Here is a 17,434-nt window from a genome sequence, read left to right as displayed (position 1 = left end):
AGGCTCCCTCATATTAAGCTTAGTCTCTACTTTGAAAGCTCCTAGCCTGTTTCAGGTCCCTATCACCAAGCAACTAGACAAAGGCCTTCCTCCCTTCCTTCAATTCCTTCCAAATGTTACTCATTCAAATAGCTAACAGAAGCTTTCTCAGATACCACCCTCAGCATGTCACATAGCCTGCAGTGGGTTCTATTAAAGCAAAACAAACTCCTCCACGTAGAAAGCAGACAGTCCAACTATAGGACCAACCAATTTCATCTTCCACTTCCCAACTGTGGCTCAGCAGTATTAACCTTTTTCGGTCTGTTTTGTAAACAATTTCCTCTCTATTTCTACCTCCTACCTATCTGTTCTTTCAACCTGGCATACCTTCCCAAACACTATTTTGCCAATCCATACTAATCATTTAACATTCAAGCTTAAGATTAATTTCCTCAGCTAGGCCTTCTTTTAGATAAATCAGAAATCAAAGACTCAGTGAGTTTAAGGACCCAATGCAGGTAAATGTGAAAGAGACTGGGTGTAAAGCAACAGGGCAGTGGCGAGTACCTGGGGAATGAATGCCCAACTGAGAAAGGACTCAAATTTTAAAATGTTAAACCTTTTTCTCACCAAACAAAACACTGCTGCCACCATTTTGCTAACTCTGAACTATGCCCACTTTAGCTACCATTAGCTATTGTTTTTTTCCAGATGCCTGTGTCTATCGTACCACTACACTGGGGGTGTATTTTTTTCATAGGTTTTCTTACTCCTAGTTGTTATGATACAAAAGAGTCTAACACATATTTAACTTACAAGTATTTATCTACATTATGATAAAAAAGTATTATAAAATCACTTTGGCTATGTTCTCTTTATATATGCGGTATACAATTATACGCATTATATACTTTATAGATTACTAGTCTGGGTTGTATAGACAAAACAATACCACTATGCTTTACATCAACTTAGGGATTCTCAAGAGTAATTTTTTAAAAAAAATAAATTTATTTATTTATTTTTGGCTGCATGGGGTCTTCGTTGCTGCACGCGGGCTTTTTCTAGTTGCGGTGAGCAGGGGTTACTCTTCATTGCGGTGCGCGGGCTTCTCATTGCGGTGGCTTCACTTGTTGCGGAGCACAGGCTCTAGGCACGCGGGCTTCAGTAGTTGTGGCTCATGGGCTCTATCCAATCTTTTGCCTCATGACCTGAATTTAGGACCTAACCTCCTGATATGCTTAGAGTTCTATCTGTATTGCTTGCTTCCTCAACAAAAATTATAACTTGTTTTTGTTTACATAGTTTTGTAATGTACAGAGTATTTTTATATCCATAGTCTCAAGTGAGACCTCCTAAAACCAGCCGTGGGTGGTAGGAAGACACCATCACCCCCCATTTCAGAGGGAGATAAACGAGTCTCCAACAGGCAAAGTTCATTGCTCAGAATCACCAAGTTAGTGGTTAGCAGAGTTGGACCTCAAATCCAGACTTCTGAATTTCAAATACAGTACCCTTTCCTTATCTTGCCTCTGTAACAGGTTACCTCCTAGGGCTGAACATGAAAAGCACTTAAATGCTCATTCAATTCTTCTGGCATTTTGTTTCCAAAGAAAATGAATTTTATAAAATCATTATAATTTCCAAGGTTCAGCTTCTGATTAAATAAAAACTAAAAAAACAACAGTTTTTTTTTTCTGTATGGACCATGTAGAGTAAAGGAACATATATAAATATTTGTGTTAACATTTTTCATTAAAAAAACAAAACCCTCATCTATGGAGTAGTTGTGGGTGCTTATCCAAACAGGATAAACTAGGATTACGGTTGCTGAAAAACTTTAAGATATCTAACAACCTAGAAGAGAAAAGTACATAAGAGAACCTCAGATCCTTTATTGATTTTAATCCCAATTTTAGACAAGAAGATGTTAGGTACTATGCTACAGTTCTTGAACGTTTTAAAAAATGCAACAAGAGAGCCAGCTAGAACGCTATACCACTTTTTATGCTTCTGACGACTGTGTTAATGGGAAAGGTACCCAGAATAAGTTCTAAAAGTCAATACCAGGACTTACCTGGTAGTCCAGTGGTAAAGAATCCACCTTACAATGCAGGGGACGTGGGTTCGATCCCTGGTCAGGGAACTAAGATCCCACATGCTGTGGGGCAAGTAAGCCCGAGCGCCACAACTACTGAGCTCACGCACCTCAACTAGAGCCCTCGCCGCAAACTACAGAGCCCATGTGCCCTGGAGCCTGCGTGCCACAACTAGAGAAGAGAAAACCCACAGGCCACAACTAGAGAGAAGCCCGAGTGCCACAGTAAAGATCCCACGCACCACAACGAAAGATTCCGCATGCGGCAACTGAGACCCAACGCAGCCAAAAATAAATAAATAATAAATAAATCTTTTTTAAAAATTGAACATTTAAAAAAATAAAAATAAAAGTCAATACCACTATAAGCAAATGTCTCAAGCACGTTAGTTTTTCACCTAAATGTTTTTTAGTCTAAGTTTAACTGCACAAACATAACCTCAACTCATTGTATATTTTTTAACGCAATCCAGTTTTACAAGATAATGTAATTACAGGTGGCCAAATATGATAGGCATGTTTTAGAATAATGTTTAACTTACTAAGTACAGTTCCATTACAAATGGAATTTCAATAGGACTTCAACTTTTGATTTTTAGCTTTAATTAAATATTTGCACCAACTAGCTCTTTTGAAAATCAAGTAACTCTAGGGTTTAACTGACTAGTACTTGAGCTATAAATAAGATAGTGATCTAGTATCTTCATCCATCCAAGAAACAATGCAGACTGGAACTGGCTAGGGAAACCGTTTTGAGAAATGCTTCAACAAGGTGATGTTTTATAGTCAAAAGATTCTGTTAAACTCTTGGTTGGTTCACTGATTTTAGATTTCCTTGAATTAACTCTCTGTATTTCTCAGAGAATGTAAGGCATTCTTAAGCTTAGAATAAAAGTGTAGACAATACTAAAATGCTCAAAAGTTTAGTTCTTGACATCTGCCACTATAATAAGCCAATTCTACTGCAATAAAAACTGCTCTATGGGCTTCCCTGGTGGTGCAGTGGTTGAGAGTCCGCCTGCCGATGCAGGGGACACGGGTTTGTGCCCTCGTCCGGGATGATCCCACATGCCGCGGAGCGGCTGGGCCCGTGAGCCATGGCCGCTGGGCCTGCGCGTCCGGAGCCTGTGCTCCGCAGCGGGAGAGGCCACAGCAGTGAGAGGCCCGCGTACCGCAAAAAAACCCCAAAACTAACAAACACAAAAACCTGCTCTATGACCAAAGAAATCTATGTCCACTTATTTCCAGGGACTATGTCTTGCAATATATAAGGACTATAAAAGTAATATGTAATTTACTAAGTAATTTTACTAAGTAATTTTAATTGTGCTGAGTAATATTAATTTCTGACACGATTCTTTTAGGGTAGGAGGGAAGAAGCAAAGCTCAGGTTTCTTTGGGGATAAATAAAAGAGAGTTACTTATCCTATAAAAGTTGTTATAACCATCTCTTGATTATTTACATATTGTTTACCCATCCAAATTAAACCTATGGTTACTTTTATTCTATCAACCACTATTGGTTTTGTCAACATACAACCATAAGAAATAGCGTTCGTTCTAGAAAAGAGTGATTTCTCTAAGAAACACATTAAAGAGATCTTTCTAATTTTATTCTCTAAGGTTAGAGATGTACTTGAAATACCTTCAGCTTCCCTTCTGAACCCATCATGGAGCTCTGACTCAACTTAAGGTGAACTCTTGAATTATTTAAAATTAACCAATAGGTATTTATTAAATACTTCATATTTTATTTGCGTACCTAAGCTGCATTATAAGTCAAGCTAAAGACAGTGCAAAAAGGGCTTCCCTGGTGTGGCACAGTGGTTAAGAATCCGCCTGCCAATGCAGGAGACATGGGTTCAAGCCCTGGTCCGGGAAGATTCCCACATGCCACAGAGCAACTAAGCCTGTGCACCACAACTACTAAGCCCGCGTGCCACAACTATTGAAGGCCACACGCCTAGAGCCTGTGCTCCTCGACAAGATAAGCCACCACCATGAGAAGCCCGCGCACCTCAACGAAGAGCAGCCCCCGCTCGCCGCAACTAGAGAAAGCCCACATGCAGCAGTGAAGACCCAAGGCAGCCAAAAATAAAATAAAATTAATTTAAAAAAAAGAATATTTAAAGATAGTGCAAAAAAAAAATTCCGAAGTCAAATATAATTTTGGAACTTTATGTCAAAACCAGAAAACTGTCTATAAATGGTGATGGGTCAGGTGACTGCTTTAAGTGAGATTGTTTTAGGAAACGATTATAGCCACCTAGTTACTATTTACTGAGCACTTAAAATGTGTCAGGCCAGTGTAATCACTTTTACTATCACCTGTGGGAATTCTCAGAACACCCTTGTGGAGTAGATACTATTATTTCCACAGGATTCCACAGGTAAATCCTGTGAAATCACATAAGGTTACACAGCTAATAAGTGACCTGGAGCTCAAACCCTGGCCTGTCTCCCTTTAAGAACTAAGCACTCTACACAGCTAGCCTCTCCTGCTCCTTCTTAACAACAGTTATATAAATGTGAAATATCTGAACGCTACAGAATTAAGAACTGATAAGAATCAATAGCTCTTTGGGGATCACTTTTTTGGTTTTGCACTACAACTTAAGGAAAATATCAGGCACTTGAATTTCTTTTCACTTATGCAAGTAAATAGTAAAAAGTATTTATGACTTATCCTGGGATACAATTTAAGATAGATCTCTCTTTCCTAAAAGAGGTACTATACCATTTAAAGAACTGTGGTTATAATTCTTGCCCCACTTTTTTTTTTTTTTTTTTTGCGGTATGCGGGCTTCTCACTGTTGTGGCCTCTCCCGTTGCGGAGCACAGGCTCCGGACGCGCAGGCTCAGTGGCCATGGCTCACGGGCCCAGCCGCTCCGCGGCATGTGGGATCTTCCCGGACTGGGGCACAAACCCATGTCCCCTGCATTGGCAGGTGGACTCTCAACCACTGCGCCACCAGGGAAGCCCCTGGTTATAATTCTTTTATTTAAGAAGTCATTTAATTCTGCTCTTTAAAATATCATCTGATAGAGAAACCAAAGACTATCCAATAATTATATTTTAACCACGGTAATAAAAATAAAATCTAAGCAGGGAAAGAAGAGGAAAAAAAAAAAAGATGGGAGTATAAGCAGACAGTAGCACAGGAAATCAGTTAATCCTGAAATCAAATATACCCAGCTCTCGTCAAAAGCTGGTAATATGTTTAGAATGATAGTATGAATGTGAAATTCTGAGGTAATCCAAAGATACCTTAGTAAACGGTATCTCCTTCTTTGCCCCATTCTTTTATTAGATGCTCCCCCACCCCCCGGGGGAGAGAGAGGGAGTCATTAAGTTTCACAGAATCTAGTATTTTGCTTTGTCAGTCAATCCAACCTTACACATCGCAGAAACTCCTTCTCTGCAGATTTGGAAGAACCAGATTAAAGAGCATTTGGAATAAAGAATAATTTCTTTCTAGCCTTTACAGCATAGAAAAGAATAAAATATAAAGGAGATTCTCGAAACAGTAGGGAGAAGTCAAAAATCTAATTTATTTAACACAGTCCTTGTTTTTAAAGATAGTTTCTGGAAAACTGTAGCTATCTGATGCAGGCCAAATTAAAAAAAATTATTATTGTCTTAAACGTTACTATTTCATACAACTCTTTAAAGGAATATGGAAGGCAAAAATCCAAACTGAACAACCACCTAAAAAGTTAGTTACTGTGAACAAGCCCTTATAACAATATTTGAAGCATAATATCCCATCATTTTTTTCCAAGAGAGTGCTTAATGTGGACTTTGTAATTGTGTAATAAGCTTACATGTCAAATCTGATTATAAATACAAATGAAGATTTGTTCTTTGGGATCATGATCTCTAGTAAAGTATAAGGAGAAACAGTAAAATAAACTTGGATTGGAAGATGGGTATTATTTTTAAAATAGTAGAAATTTGTAAAATGAAGCATCTACAACAAAGGGAGCCATTAGAAGGCTTGAAACTTGGAAACTACATGATCATACACACTTAGTGTTTTAAAAAGATCGCTTTGGCTGCTGTGTGGAGAATGGACTATTAGGGGAAGAGTGGAAGCCTGGAGGCTAGATGGAAGTCCATGGCAGTGGTCCTCAAGAGAGATAATGGTGGCTGGGACTGGAGTGGTGGTGATGGATGAAGTTAGATTTCAGATTTTTGAAGACTGACAGAACTTGCTGATAGATCAACTAAGTCAAGAAAAGAGGAGATAAATCAAGGAATACTAGTCAATTACTAGTCAACTGGTGATGAGTACTGACACTTACTGAAATGGGGAACACTCATGAAGATGTAGGTTTGAAGGGTGAAATCAAGAGTTGTGCTTGGCAAAAATAAACTCAAAATGGATTAAAGACTTAAATGCAAGGCCAGACATTATAAAACTCTTAGAGGAAAACATAGGCAGAACACTCTGTGACATAAATCACAGCAAGATCCTTTTTGACCCACCTCCTAGAGAAATGGAAATAAAAACAAAAATAAACAAATGGGACCTAATGAAACTTAAAAGCTTTTGCACAGCAAAGGAAAACATAAACAAGACGAAAAGACAACCCTCAGAATGAGAGAAAATATTTGTAAATGAAGCAACTGACAAAGGATTAATCTCCAAAATTTACAAGCAGCTCATGCAACTCAATATCAAAAAAACAAACAACCCAATCCAAAAATGGGCAGAAGACCTAAATAGACATTTCTCCAAAGAAGATATACAGATTGCCAACAAACACATGAAAGGATGCTCAACCTCACCAATCATTAGAGAAATGCAAATCAAAACTACAATGAGGTATCACCTCACACCAGTCTGAATGGCCGTCATCAAAAAATCTACAAACAACAAATGCTGGAGAGGGTATGGAGAAAAGGGAACCCTCTTGCACTGTTGGTGGGAATGTAAATTGATACAGCCATTATGGAGAACAGTATGGATGTTCGTTAAAAAACTAAAAATAGAACTACCATACGACCCAGCAATCCCACTACTGGGCATATACCCTGAGAAAACCATAATTCAAAAAGAGTCACGTACCACAATGTTCATTGCAGCACTATTTGCAATAGCCAGGACATGGAAGCAACCTAAGTGTCCATCGACAGATGAATGGATAAAGAAGATGTGGTACATATATACAGTGGAATATTACTCAGCCATAAAAAGAAACGAAATTGAGTTATTTGTAGTGAGGTGGATGGACCTAGAGACTCTCATACAGAGTAAAGTAAGTCAAAGAGAAAAACAAATACCGTATGCTAACACATATATATGGAATCTAAAAAAAGGTCTGAAGAACCTAGGGGCAGGACAGGAATAAAGACGCAGACATAGAGAATGGACTTGAGGACACGGGGAGGGGGAAGAGTAAGCTGGGATGAAGTGAGAGAGTGGCATGGACATATATACACTACCGAATGTAAAATAGATAGCTAGTGGGAAGCAGCCACATAACACAGGGAGATCAGCTAGGTGCTCTGTGACCACTTAGAGGGGTGGGATGGGGGGAGGGTGAGAGGGAGACGCAAGAGGGAGGAGATATGGGGATATTTGTATATGCATAGCTGATTCACTTTGTTATAAAGCAGAAACTAACACACCATTATAAAGCAATTATACTCCAATAAAGATGTTTAAAAAAAAAAGGAATTGTGTTTGGGTCTGTTAAGTTTAGATAACCTATTAAACTTTGATAAAGAGATCAGGTGTTGAAAATTAGTGCCTGGAAATGGAGGAAGGTCAGAGCTGGAGATAAATATTTGGAGGTCGTTAACATATAGATGACATTTAAATCCACAGGACTAGATGAGCTCACCTAGGGAAGTGAATAGATGAAGAGAAGGGAACTGGCATCTCCAACTTTCAGAGGCCAGTCAAGCAGTGGATAATCAGCAGAGGAGACTGAGAAAGAATGGCCAGGGAAGTGGGAGGAAAATCAGGAAAGTGTTTCTAACAGGAAGGAGTAGTCGACTGGATGGCATGATGCTGAGGTCAGGTAAGACAGGAACAGAGAGATGACCACTAGATTTGACAGCAAGGGACCTAGTCAGGTGCAATCTCAGGGATGTGATGGACACAACCCAGCTGGAGTGGGCTGAGCAGAGGATGGGAGATGAAAAAGCAGACACTATTTCTCAGACATATCCTCAAACATAATCCTCTCTTTAGGTGTCCCCTTGCACAGAGACTTTATTGTATGTATGTATGTATGTATGTATGTATGTATGTATGTATGTATGATGTCTGCTTGTTTCTACTAAGGCACAAGCACTTTCTGGACCATCCTGACTTATTCAACTTTATATATCCAGTGCCTAGTACTATGCCTGGCACATATCAGAAGATAAATAAACATTGGCTAAATGAACAAATGCATATTTGACAGTTATAGTTATAATTCCTGTTCCTACCTCTTCGTCTTTTATTAAAGAAAAAACATCTCAAGACACTCAACTGAGTTTTTACCACATGGATGTGTTTTCTGGCTATCTGAGGCATCATGGTTTCCAACAATGAAAACCAAAAGCCATGATACTAAGTAAATGTCTTTTAAAAATCTGCTAACATGTAAATTTACAATTAAGCATATTTAGATCCTAAAGTATCTCAAAGAATCTTATTAGAAAGTTCATGCCTGGCTCCACCCTTGAACAAGCTCACTCTTCATGGGAAAAGTCTTCTAGCCAAGGTTATCTCCATGGACCATGAACCAAGTGCCCATAACCAGTCCATAACAATGTATATGTATAACAGAAGTTTCATGTACTCATGATTATTTTTTGGTTTGTTTTTCACAAACTGTCAAACAAAGAAAAAGAGAATCAAAACACCAAAACAGAAATGAAAGTAATCTGGAAGTGAAAACACTGACCCTTGCAAGGCCTTTAGGAATCAATTAAAAATGATGCTTGAAATGTAAATCCAGGCACATTGTAGAGAGTTACTTAATGTTTCAATAATCACTTGGGACAGAAACCATGGAAAGTCTGATCTTCACGTTAAAATCAAATTCAATTTTCATATTATCTGTACTCTATGACAGTCTTAAGTGCAATTTATAGAGAACGTTATTGGATAAAGGAAGCCGATAAAAATCCGAGCAAAATTTGAAAATCCCTGTTTAAAACCAAAATTTCTTCCACCTAATAATTTCAACTTCCCCCAAAACATTACCAATCCCCAAAATTTCCATCCAAATGGAAAAGTTTGAGACATGTAAATAATATGGCATTGTTCTAGTCTAGCCTCAGACCCAAATATACTTCTCAAATATAAAACATCTAATCAAACCTAAGTCTCATCACCAAACAACAGACTGAGTGAACGTCCACTAAAATGGTACTTTATCTCCCCCACCCCACCCTCCCAACAGCTTCTGATTTCCCTTTTTTTTACTAAGGGTACCCCTCCTAGTGCTGATGGCTAGAAATTTCCATTTAACCCTGTTCCTTTAAAATCTGTTATTGAATTCTATAGATTCTATTCATCTGTAATGTCTTGTCTCTCACTAGCATCCTAGTTTAGATCCCACTCATCTCTGACCTGGACCACATACTTCCTCCTAACTTGTCTACTGCCTTCCAGATTCATCTTATACTTATCATGCACACTGAGGCCAGTATAATCCTAAAGCATTAGCTCAAATCACCTTAAATTTCTACTGTCTCTCCAGTTTTGAAAGAATAAACTCCAACCTGCTCCAGTCTCCCTTTCCTCTCTTAAATCCAACTATATTTTCTCCTACACTCGAGGTTAAGTGGAACAAGGGTCTTCCTTGCTATTCTCAAAGCCTGCCTTAGCTTTTCTACTGCTGTCCTTTCCTTTCCTGTGCCATTCCTTCTGCTGGAGATGTGATTCCCCCCATCTAGTCTCTGCCTGTTAAAATCCTAAGACCCAAAGATGTTTTTTAGACCAATAACATATAGGATCCCCAACAAGAAAGAAACTTATGGGGCTTCCCGGGTGGCGCAGTGGTTGAGAGTCCGCCTGCCGATGCAGGGGACACGGGTTCGTGCCCCAGTCCAGGAAGATCCCACATGCCGCGGAGCGGCTGGGCCCGTGAGCCATGGCCGCTGAGCCTGCGCATCCGGAGCCTGTGCTCCGCAACGGGAGAGGCCACAACAGTGAGAGGCCCGCGTACCGCAAAAACAAAAAAAAAAAGAAAGAAACTTATGCTCTTTGTCTAACAACCTAGTTATTATTCAACTAGTAGCAAATGCTCTGACTACTGAGTTCAATTCAACGTGCTAATTTGATTCATGAATCTTTTGGAGCATATAGTCTAATTAATAAGATTCTCTCTTTTTATATCCTATATTAAACTGCTAGCCATGAGATTCCAGGTTTGGCCTTTGCTGGCAAAATATTAGTGGAAGCCCTTAAACCAGTTCTTCCTAAAGATTTAACGAGGCTCTAAAGAGCCATAATGCCACAACCAAAATAGATAGATAGGTAGATAAATTGAAAGGAAGGGAGGGAGGGAAAGAAAAGAAAGCAATTCTCCGTAAATCTGACCTGATGTATGCCATGTTTTTCAGCTTCAATTTGGCTGTAGAGACACAGTCATTAATTTACTGTATTCTACTCCAGACCTGCTTTTCTAGATTTTTGCATTAAGTCATGGGAAATGTCCTATGGAACTGAGGTATGCAGGAGAGTCAAATGTGCTGTGGTCATATACATGCTCTTTTCTTTATTCTAAAACTCAGCTCACCTTACATGAAGAAATGCCCATATCATCACATTTTAGGGACATCTTCTCAAATACTCCAAATACATTTGACCCAAACTGGCAAATAATTGGGCTGAACTCTGGTGCCACAGTCCTGAGCCTCTCTGTAGTCACTGCAAGTTGTTAAAAATGACCCAGCAGTGGTTCTCCTGAAATTCTCATTTTCCTCACTTTGCAGGCTTTATCACAAATTACCTAATAAGCGCTATGAGCACAGCTTCCATAGTTTTTCACAAGTGCAAATGGAGCAAATGGAAAGGTTGGATCTGGTGACTGTCCTTGATAAGCTTTCCTGTAAATCATTCCGAGAATTTTACACCCCTTTCCTTTTAAATTCTTTTCTTGAACATGTTCCAATCCTTCACATATGTTCTTTCTTTCTCCTCTCAGTTCTGGTGCCAAGGTTCCCTTTCTATCTCTTTGGGCAATCTGGCTACTGCTTTTCACTAGGAGGAGCACCTTTCTTTGCACTGAACACCTGATCAGCTGAAAAAACTTTTCAAACACTTATTGCAAAATGGGGCACAAACTTGACTTTACTTGATAAAAAGCATTTTAATATCAAGTTCAGCCTGAAGATGGGTCTAAGTTAAAGTCAGTAAGATTAACTTATTTTAATTAAAACTGGCTATATTTAAAAACTGCAACAAAAGGCAAACCTCATTGTTTTACTTAGTAAACATGTCAGCAGCAGCGGCAGCTCTCTGCTGGCAGGTCTGGATGCTTGAGTGGTGCCTTAAGGAGAACAGGGTCTTCTGTATTTGTAAAAGCAGATTATTGAACACACATGTACACACTCAAAATTGTTTGAGGGCAGGCACAAAAAGGAAGAGATAGGAAAAAGTAAGGTATGAGTCTTTTTGTGCCTTAAACCACAATGAATCAAATGCCGATACGTTCACGAGGTAAAAAGATAGGAAAGGAGAGGATATCTCCTACTCCATGACCTGTGGGATCAGTGATTTTATAAGATCACGGAACACATTAAAGGGAGCTATTGTGAAGGACAGTAACTTTAGAGGTTTAAATAAGACTTTATGCTTTGACTGGAAATAACAGTATCTAGTAATACTGAAAGAGACTGAATTCCTCATGCAAAATTAAACGTAAGTATATTTTTACAAATTTTCAAAACACTATCATTTTCCTAGAAGACACTAATCAAAGCAGGGAAATTTAAAGCCAATAATTGGAGTTGGCAAGAGAATGTGTTAACAGAATCCTTCTTAAAGTCATCTCCTTTCTCATCTTCAGGCATAGAGAATGAATGGCCCCTGCTTCTAGATGCATCTATGCAAGACTTTTTATGTAATAGTTGGATAAACATGACAGTATTATTTGAGCCACCACCTTTGAAACTTTGAGTAAACATTAAAAAAAAATCAACAGGCTCAGCAATAAGAGAATCTGAAAACAAAATTTTGATAAGATTTTTGTTACTACCAAATGAGTTACTCAAATGTCAAAATAAAGCCAGCTACAAATTACTGAAGGAATTGGCTAAAATAAATTTTAGAATTTTGAGGTTTAATTTGAAATAGTTTTAGGATACAGTTGGGAGAAATATGTAATTACAGTAACATATGTTCATTTAAAATATGTGAGGCTTATATAGACCACAAATTCAGACATCAGTTTAGAATGACTATAAAGTTGTAATACATGATTTTTATTTAGTAACCTGTACCTTCATTCAAAATAACTTATCTATAGGAAAAAAAAAGTAGTTTTGCAATATATACTAAATATCTGTATAAGTATTCTGAGTTCATTCTGCAAACCATGAAAATAACTTTCCAGTTAACACTTTTTTATATATAATCAACTTGAAACTGTCTCTGTATTCAAACTGAGTGGAAAACAACTTTTAGGAGATATTTACTCCAACTATAACTCCCATTCCTGGAATCACAGTGTCTCTATCCCGCACCCCAGTCTGTTTAAAAGGTTCCCAAGTTAGCTTTCCTCATTTCTTCTCTAAAAATAGAAAACTTGAGTAATGAAGGTCAATTAGGTTCGTTTGTCTTTCGAAACAGTGAGGAATTGTTTCTAATTAAAAGATTCTGTTTCCACGAACTCTAATAAGTTCAGATACTTGCTCAATTATATCTAAAGAACATCTGTATTTAGCCTAAGTCATAGTTTCCTAAAATTCTTAAATTTACCTCCCTGAAGTCTTACGTCAAGTGGATTAATTTAGGAGAGTAAATCCAATGGACAAAATAATCTGGATAAAAATAACTCTCTGATGCTTAATTTAGGAAATTAACCTGTTGAAATTTCTGGCTCTTAGAAAGTCATCAGAAGAGGAGGCATAACAGTCATAACATTGCATGGGCCAAAGCCACTTGGAGGCCACTTGTCAAGCATCAAGCACCTTCCTATCTAAGCACAGGAATGGTAGGGGCAGTTTTATATGAGAAGTTAAAGCCATCCTGCCCCCATCCCCAGGAGAGAATAGAAACTTCTCCCTGACTAGTCAATGCATTCCAACATTTTTCCAAACGCAGCTACAATTTAAAGTTAGGAGCCCTAATTTGATAAGGGTGGAAAGTGAAAGCGTAAAAGACCAAGTATGTATCCTTCTACTGGAGGATAAAAGCTCGGCCATATGCCCACTGCTGGCAACTTTACTGTGTTGATGGGGGAGCCCTGGTCTGGCCCTAGTCAGGAGGTGGGACGCTGAGGACACATTGTGGGAGACTTGGCTGAACACACCAGAGGATACTGTAGTGAGTTCCAACAGTACCTCATTTCTTTTTCTTCTGTCTCTTCCCACTTTTCAGCTGTCTGAAGTTAACAGTCTCACCCCAAATCCTGCTTTTCTAAGCCCCTTAAGAAGTGTTTCTGTGGCCAAAGTGACAGTGAGGCCTGGGGACAGGAACTGGTTAAGTCAGAAACAAGGCAGTGTCCAACTACAACGGCCAAGTCAGCTTATTTCTTCCTCCTCTCCCTGCATAGTACTGCTTCTACTACCAACTTTTAGAAGAAAAGGAATCCACGGACTGTCTCAATCTACCTGGGTCCAACTCAGAAGGGCAGAGGGAGTTGGAAAAGTCTTCTCCCTTTCCCTTCTCTGCCTCTGTACTGATTGACTAGATACATTAATTTGCATGCACAGAGATGGAAACAGATGGTAATGATATTAATAGGCAATAGAAGTAGTCAGGAGCAAGGAAAGCCATTGACTTTGGTACCTTTGACTGTAAAAATAAATAAATAACTTTAAAAAAATGAAGAACTAAGTGGTGGGTTGGAAGAGGAAGAATTTTTGATCTGCTGTTTCTTAAGACAGTGGGGCTTTTAGAATCCAAGCATTCCAACTTTAATCCCAAGCACATACACACTAAGGTGCAGGAGGCAGAAATGAAGGGAGAAAAATAAACAGCATTCTCAGTGAGCACTGGGGGCTTCTCTGTCACCTCTCTCTCCCTGGGTACCGTCCCTTCCCTGTGCGGGCCTCCTCACCCACCTCTTCCGGGTCAGTGTCTGTCAATCTTGTTGTGATCAGCTGTACAGTTCGCCAGTTGTCCCCCCAAGGTGGCTGGCTGACCTACTGTCCCCAGAGATGCCTCTCCCCACCCCTGTGTGTCAGTCTTTATCTGCTCCCTGGGTCCGTTTCTGACTGGAGGTTGGCCTCCTCCTTGCTGGCTTCTTCCTCTCCGGTGTTTTTCTCTTTACATACCCTGACCTACCTTCTTCCCACTGTCATTCCTTCCCACACCCTCCTCTTGGAACAGGCAAGCTTATCTCTCCATCTTGCAGGGCTGAGTTTCTCTCCAGTGTCTGCCCCTGTGTCCCTCTGCCTGCCTATCTGGCTTCCCCCAGATGGGCCTCCCACTCCATGCTGGTGCTGGTGCTGGTGCTGGTCTCTTCCCTGCAGATGAACCTGTCTGGGAGTAGCTACTGACACATGCAGTTTTTATTTCTTGTATTTCCTTGCATTCCTATCGCTGCGTGACTTCCCAGTCATACATGAGACCTTTTTTCCCTGAGACTTCATGGTGTGTAGGAAAAGTATCTTTCTCCCTGTGCATGCACTCCTCCCTCCACCCCCGAGTCTCAGTGTTTTTGGCCTATGCTTCTCTGGTGGGTAACTCATATGCCCTGGAATGTACATCCGTGTGTCCACTCAGTTCTGTGAGTGCCATCCTGAGGGCATGCTCATTTCTGAGTCTCTCCTGCTGTTTACATGTACACTATCATGTGAGCTCATGTACTCCTCAACCTGTGCACAACTGTGTGCCTCCTCCTGTGTGCATGCTTATGTAGGGGCCCCCTGAAGGTAAGTCTCCCTTGGTCCAGGTTCACACCTCTCCTGCAGTTTTGCCTCCAACTCTGGGCCTTCCTTCCAAGCATTTAAAGGGCCTGGCACTAGTGGGAGCTCAACAGATGTTAATTCCTTTCTCCACTTTTACGTGAATAACTATGAGCGTGTCCGGGTGTCCCTCTGGCCTTGCTTTATGAGATCAGTTAATCGGAGCGTGTTTGCTTGGCATGGACTCCGCTATTTGTCGGGATGCCCTGTGGGTTCTCTGCTGCACGGACGGTCTCTCTTCTCAGAGTGACTGTTACCGGTTCCTCATATGGTATATCCCTCCCCTTATGCGATGCGTCCACTCTGTCTCCCTCACCCATTCACAGTACTGCATCTCCATAAACGGCTTCCCCAGGCACTCCGGTTGCGGCGTTTCTTCGCTATGCCTCCCACTCTCTCCCTCACTTTTTTTTTTTTTTAAACGTGAAAACGCGTCCCTGGGTTTGTCCTCCAACTACCGAGTACGTGAGCCTTCGCTGTGCTCGAGTTGTGTGTGTCCATGGATCTCTCTCCGGGACGCGGTGCGGGGTGAGAAACCCGAGTCCGCCCGGGACGCAGTGTATCCCCGCCCCCGCCCCTCGATCCAAGTCTCCATGTCTGTGAATCCGCCTCAGACGCGAGCGACGCGTCTTTCGGGTATGAGGAGCCACGGAGACTCTCTCTCCTCAGTAACCGATGTCTCTGCTCCCGGGTGAGCGCTGGCTGTGTGTGGCTCCCGCTACGCGGTGTTGTATCTCTGGGAACGAGAAGCGCCCGTATGCCCGAGTCTCTGGAAGTGTAAGGTGTGTCGCCCTCCTCCCTCATACGCGGAGCGTCTGTGCCTCAGCCTTTCCGAGTACACGGTGTGCCCCCCGCCCCGGTCCCATACGCTCAGCGCCTGTATCCCCAAGTTCTTGCGAGTACAATGTGTGTCCCACCTTCATACGCGGAGCGCCTGTATCCCGGTCTCTGCTGGTCCGCGGTGGTACCCCCAAAACGCTGACGGTTAGTGCCCGCCGGTCCTCTCGGGTTCGTTACCCGGACGCTGCCCTCCGACCCCTCCCCACCCCCGACACGCCGTGGGCAGAAGAGCCATCTCACTCGTCTCCCTGTTGCCTTTCTCCCTCACTGGGACAGAAAAGGCTAGAAAACCCGGGCGCCGTCGGAAAGTCCCGCAGCGGCTGCGCAGCCGAGCCAGGGCTGCGGCTGCCTCGGCCCCGCCGCCAGGGGCCGCCCGCCCGCCCGCCCGCCTCCCAACGCCCAGGCGCCCAGCTGGCCCGGGACGGCGGCGTCAGCGACCCTGCCCGGCCCTGCCCAGCCCTGCCGCCGCGGGCGCTGACGGCAGCCTCGGCGAGCCCCTGCTCCACCGGCCCCGAGCCAGGTGCCGGGGGCAGGGAGAGGCGCGGCGGGGCGGCGCGGGACGCCCTCTTCCTTCCCGAGCCCGGCCAGCTGCCCAGCTCACCTCGTGGCTCTGGTAGGTCTCGAGCGCGCGGATCGCCGTCTCGGTGAGCTTCACATGCAGTACGGTGGTGTTGTCCTGTCCCAGCCTCCCGCACGACAGCCCATAGCGCTGCTCCTCCCGCAGGCCCGCCGCCCCCCCTGCCGCCATCTTAAACTCCCCGGGGTGCCGCCGCCGACGCCGCTCGGGCTCTAGCCTCCACTGCGGCCGCAGCTGCTCGGGCTTCTGCAGCCGCCGCCACAGCTACGGCCATCCCGCTGCTGACGTACTGTCATATACTGCGCGCAGCCAGACCTCGGGCTGCCACCGCCGCCACCCGCCCCACCCTCCGGCCTCGTGCCCCGCCCCGGGCTCGTCTCATTGGCCCCGGTCCCCTCAGAGCCGTCCTCATTGGCCGCCCTCCACTCTCACGGGGGCGGAGCCCAAAGTCGCTGGAGTTTGCTCCCGGGACGGGACGTCCGAGAGGTAAGAGGCTGACGTCGAGGTGACGCGCCAACTTAATCGTACCTGACGTCACGTCTGGTCGTCTTGGCCCACTGGCCGCTATTGGCCAGGCTGGTTTGGGGGATCCCCTGCTAATTGGGTGTCCAGATTGCCTGGTCTAGTTACCTGGGGTCGAAGCCCCGCCCCTTGGGGGTATAATAGTAGAGAGCCGGGAGTGTAGGGGAGAGTCTCTTCCTGCGCTGGTGGTCCTTGGAGAGGAGGATCCCCACCCCAATTATGAGGCCAAGTAAGGACTTCGTCCCCCGACGGCTGCGTTAGTTTGTGGAGTAGGATGTGTGCGTGTGAGGGAGGTCGCTCTAGGCGGAGTCACTGGAGAGTCTCTCCTCAA

General features: G+C 42.8%; 1 protein-coding gene across 1 annotated transcript in view; it reads right to left on the bottom strand.

Moving 5' to 3' along the window:
• The window catches only part of ELL2 (elongation factor for RNA polymerase II 2), a gene marked incomplete at both ends in the record, with an annotated part of 98,624 nt that extends 81,872 nt beyond the window's left edge, over positions 1-16,752 (bottom strand). Inside the window, one exon of the mRNA XM_079701831.1 lies at positions 16,606-16,752. Coding sequence (XP_079557957.1) covers positions 16,606-16,752 — 147 coding nt within the window. The remainder of the gene's footprint in view (positions 1-16,605) is intronic.
• Between the last annotated feature and the right edge of the window lie 682 nt (positions 16,753-17,434).

Source organism: Hyperoodon ampullatus (genome assembly GCF_949752795.1).
Source record: "Hyperoodon ampullatus genome assembly, chromosome: 4".
NCBI classification, from domain to species: Eukaryota; Metazoa; Chordata; class Mammalia; order Artiodactyla; family Ziphiidae; genus Hyperoodon; species Hyperoodon ampullatus.
Note: the sequence above shows the minus strand (reverse complement) of the source record. Positions and strands in the feature narration are given on the sequence as shown.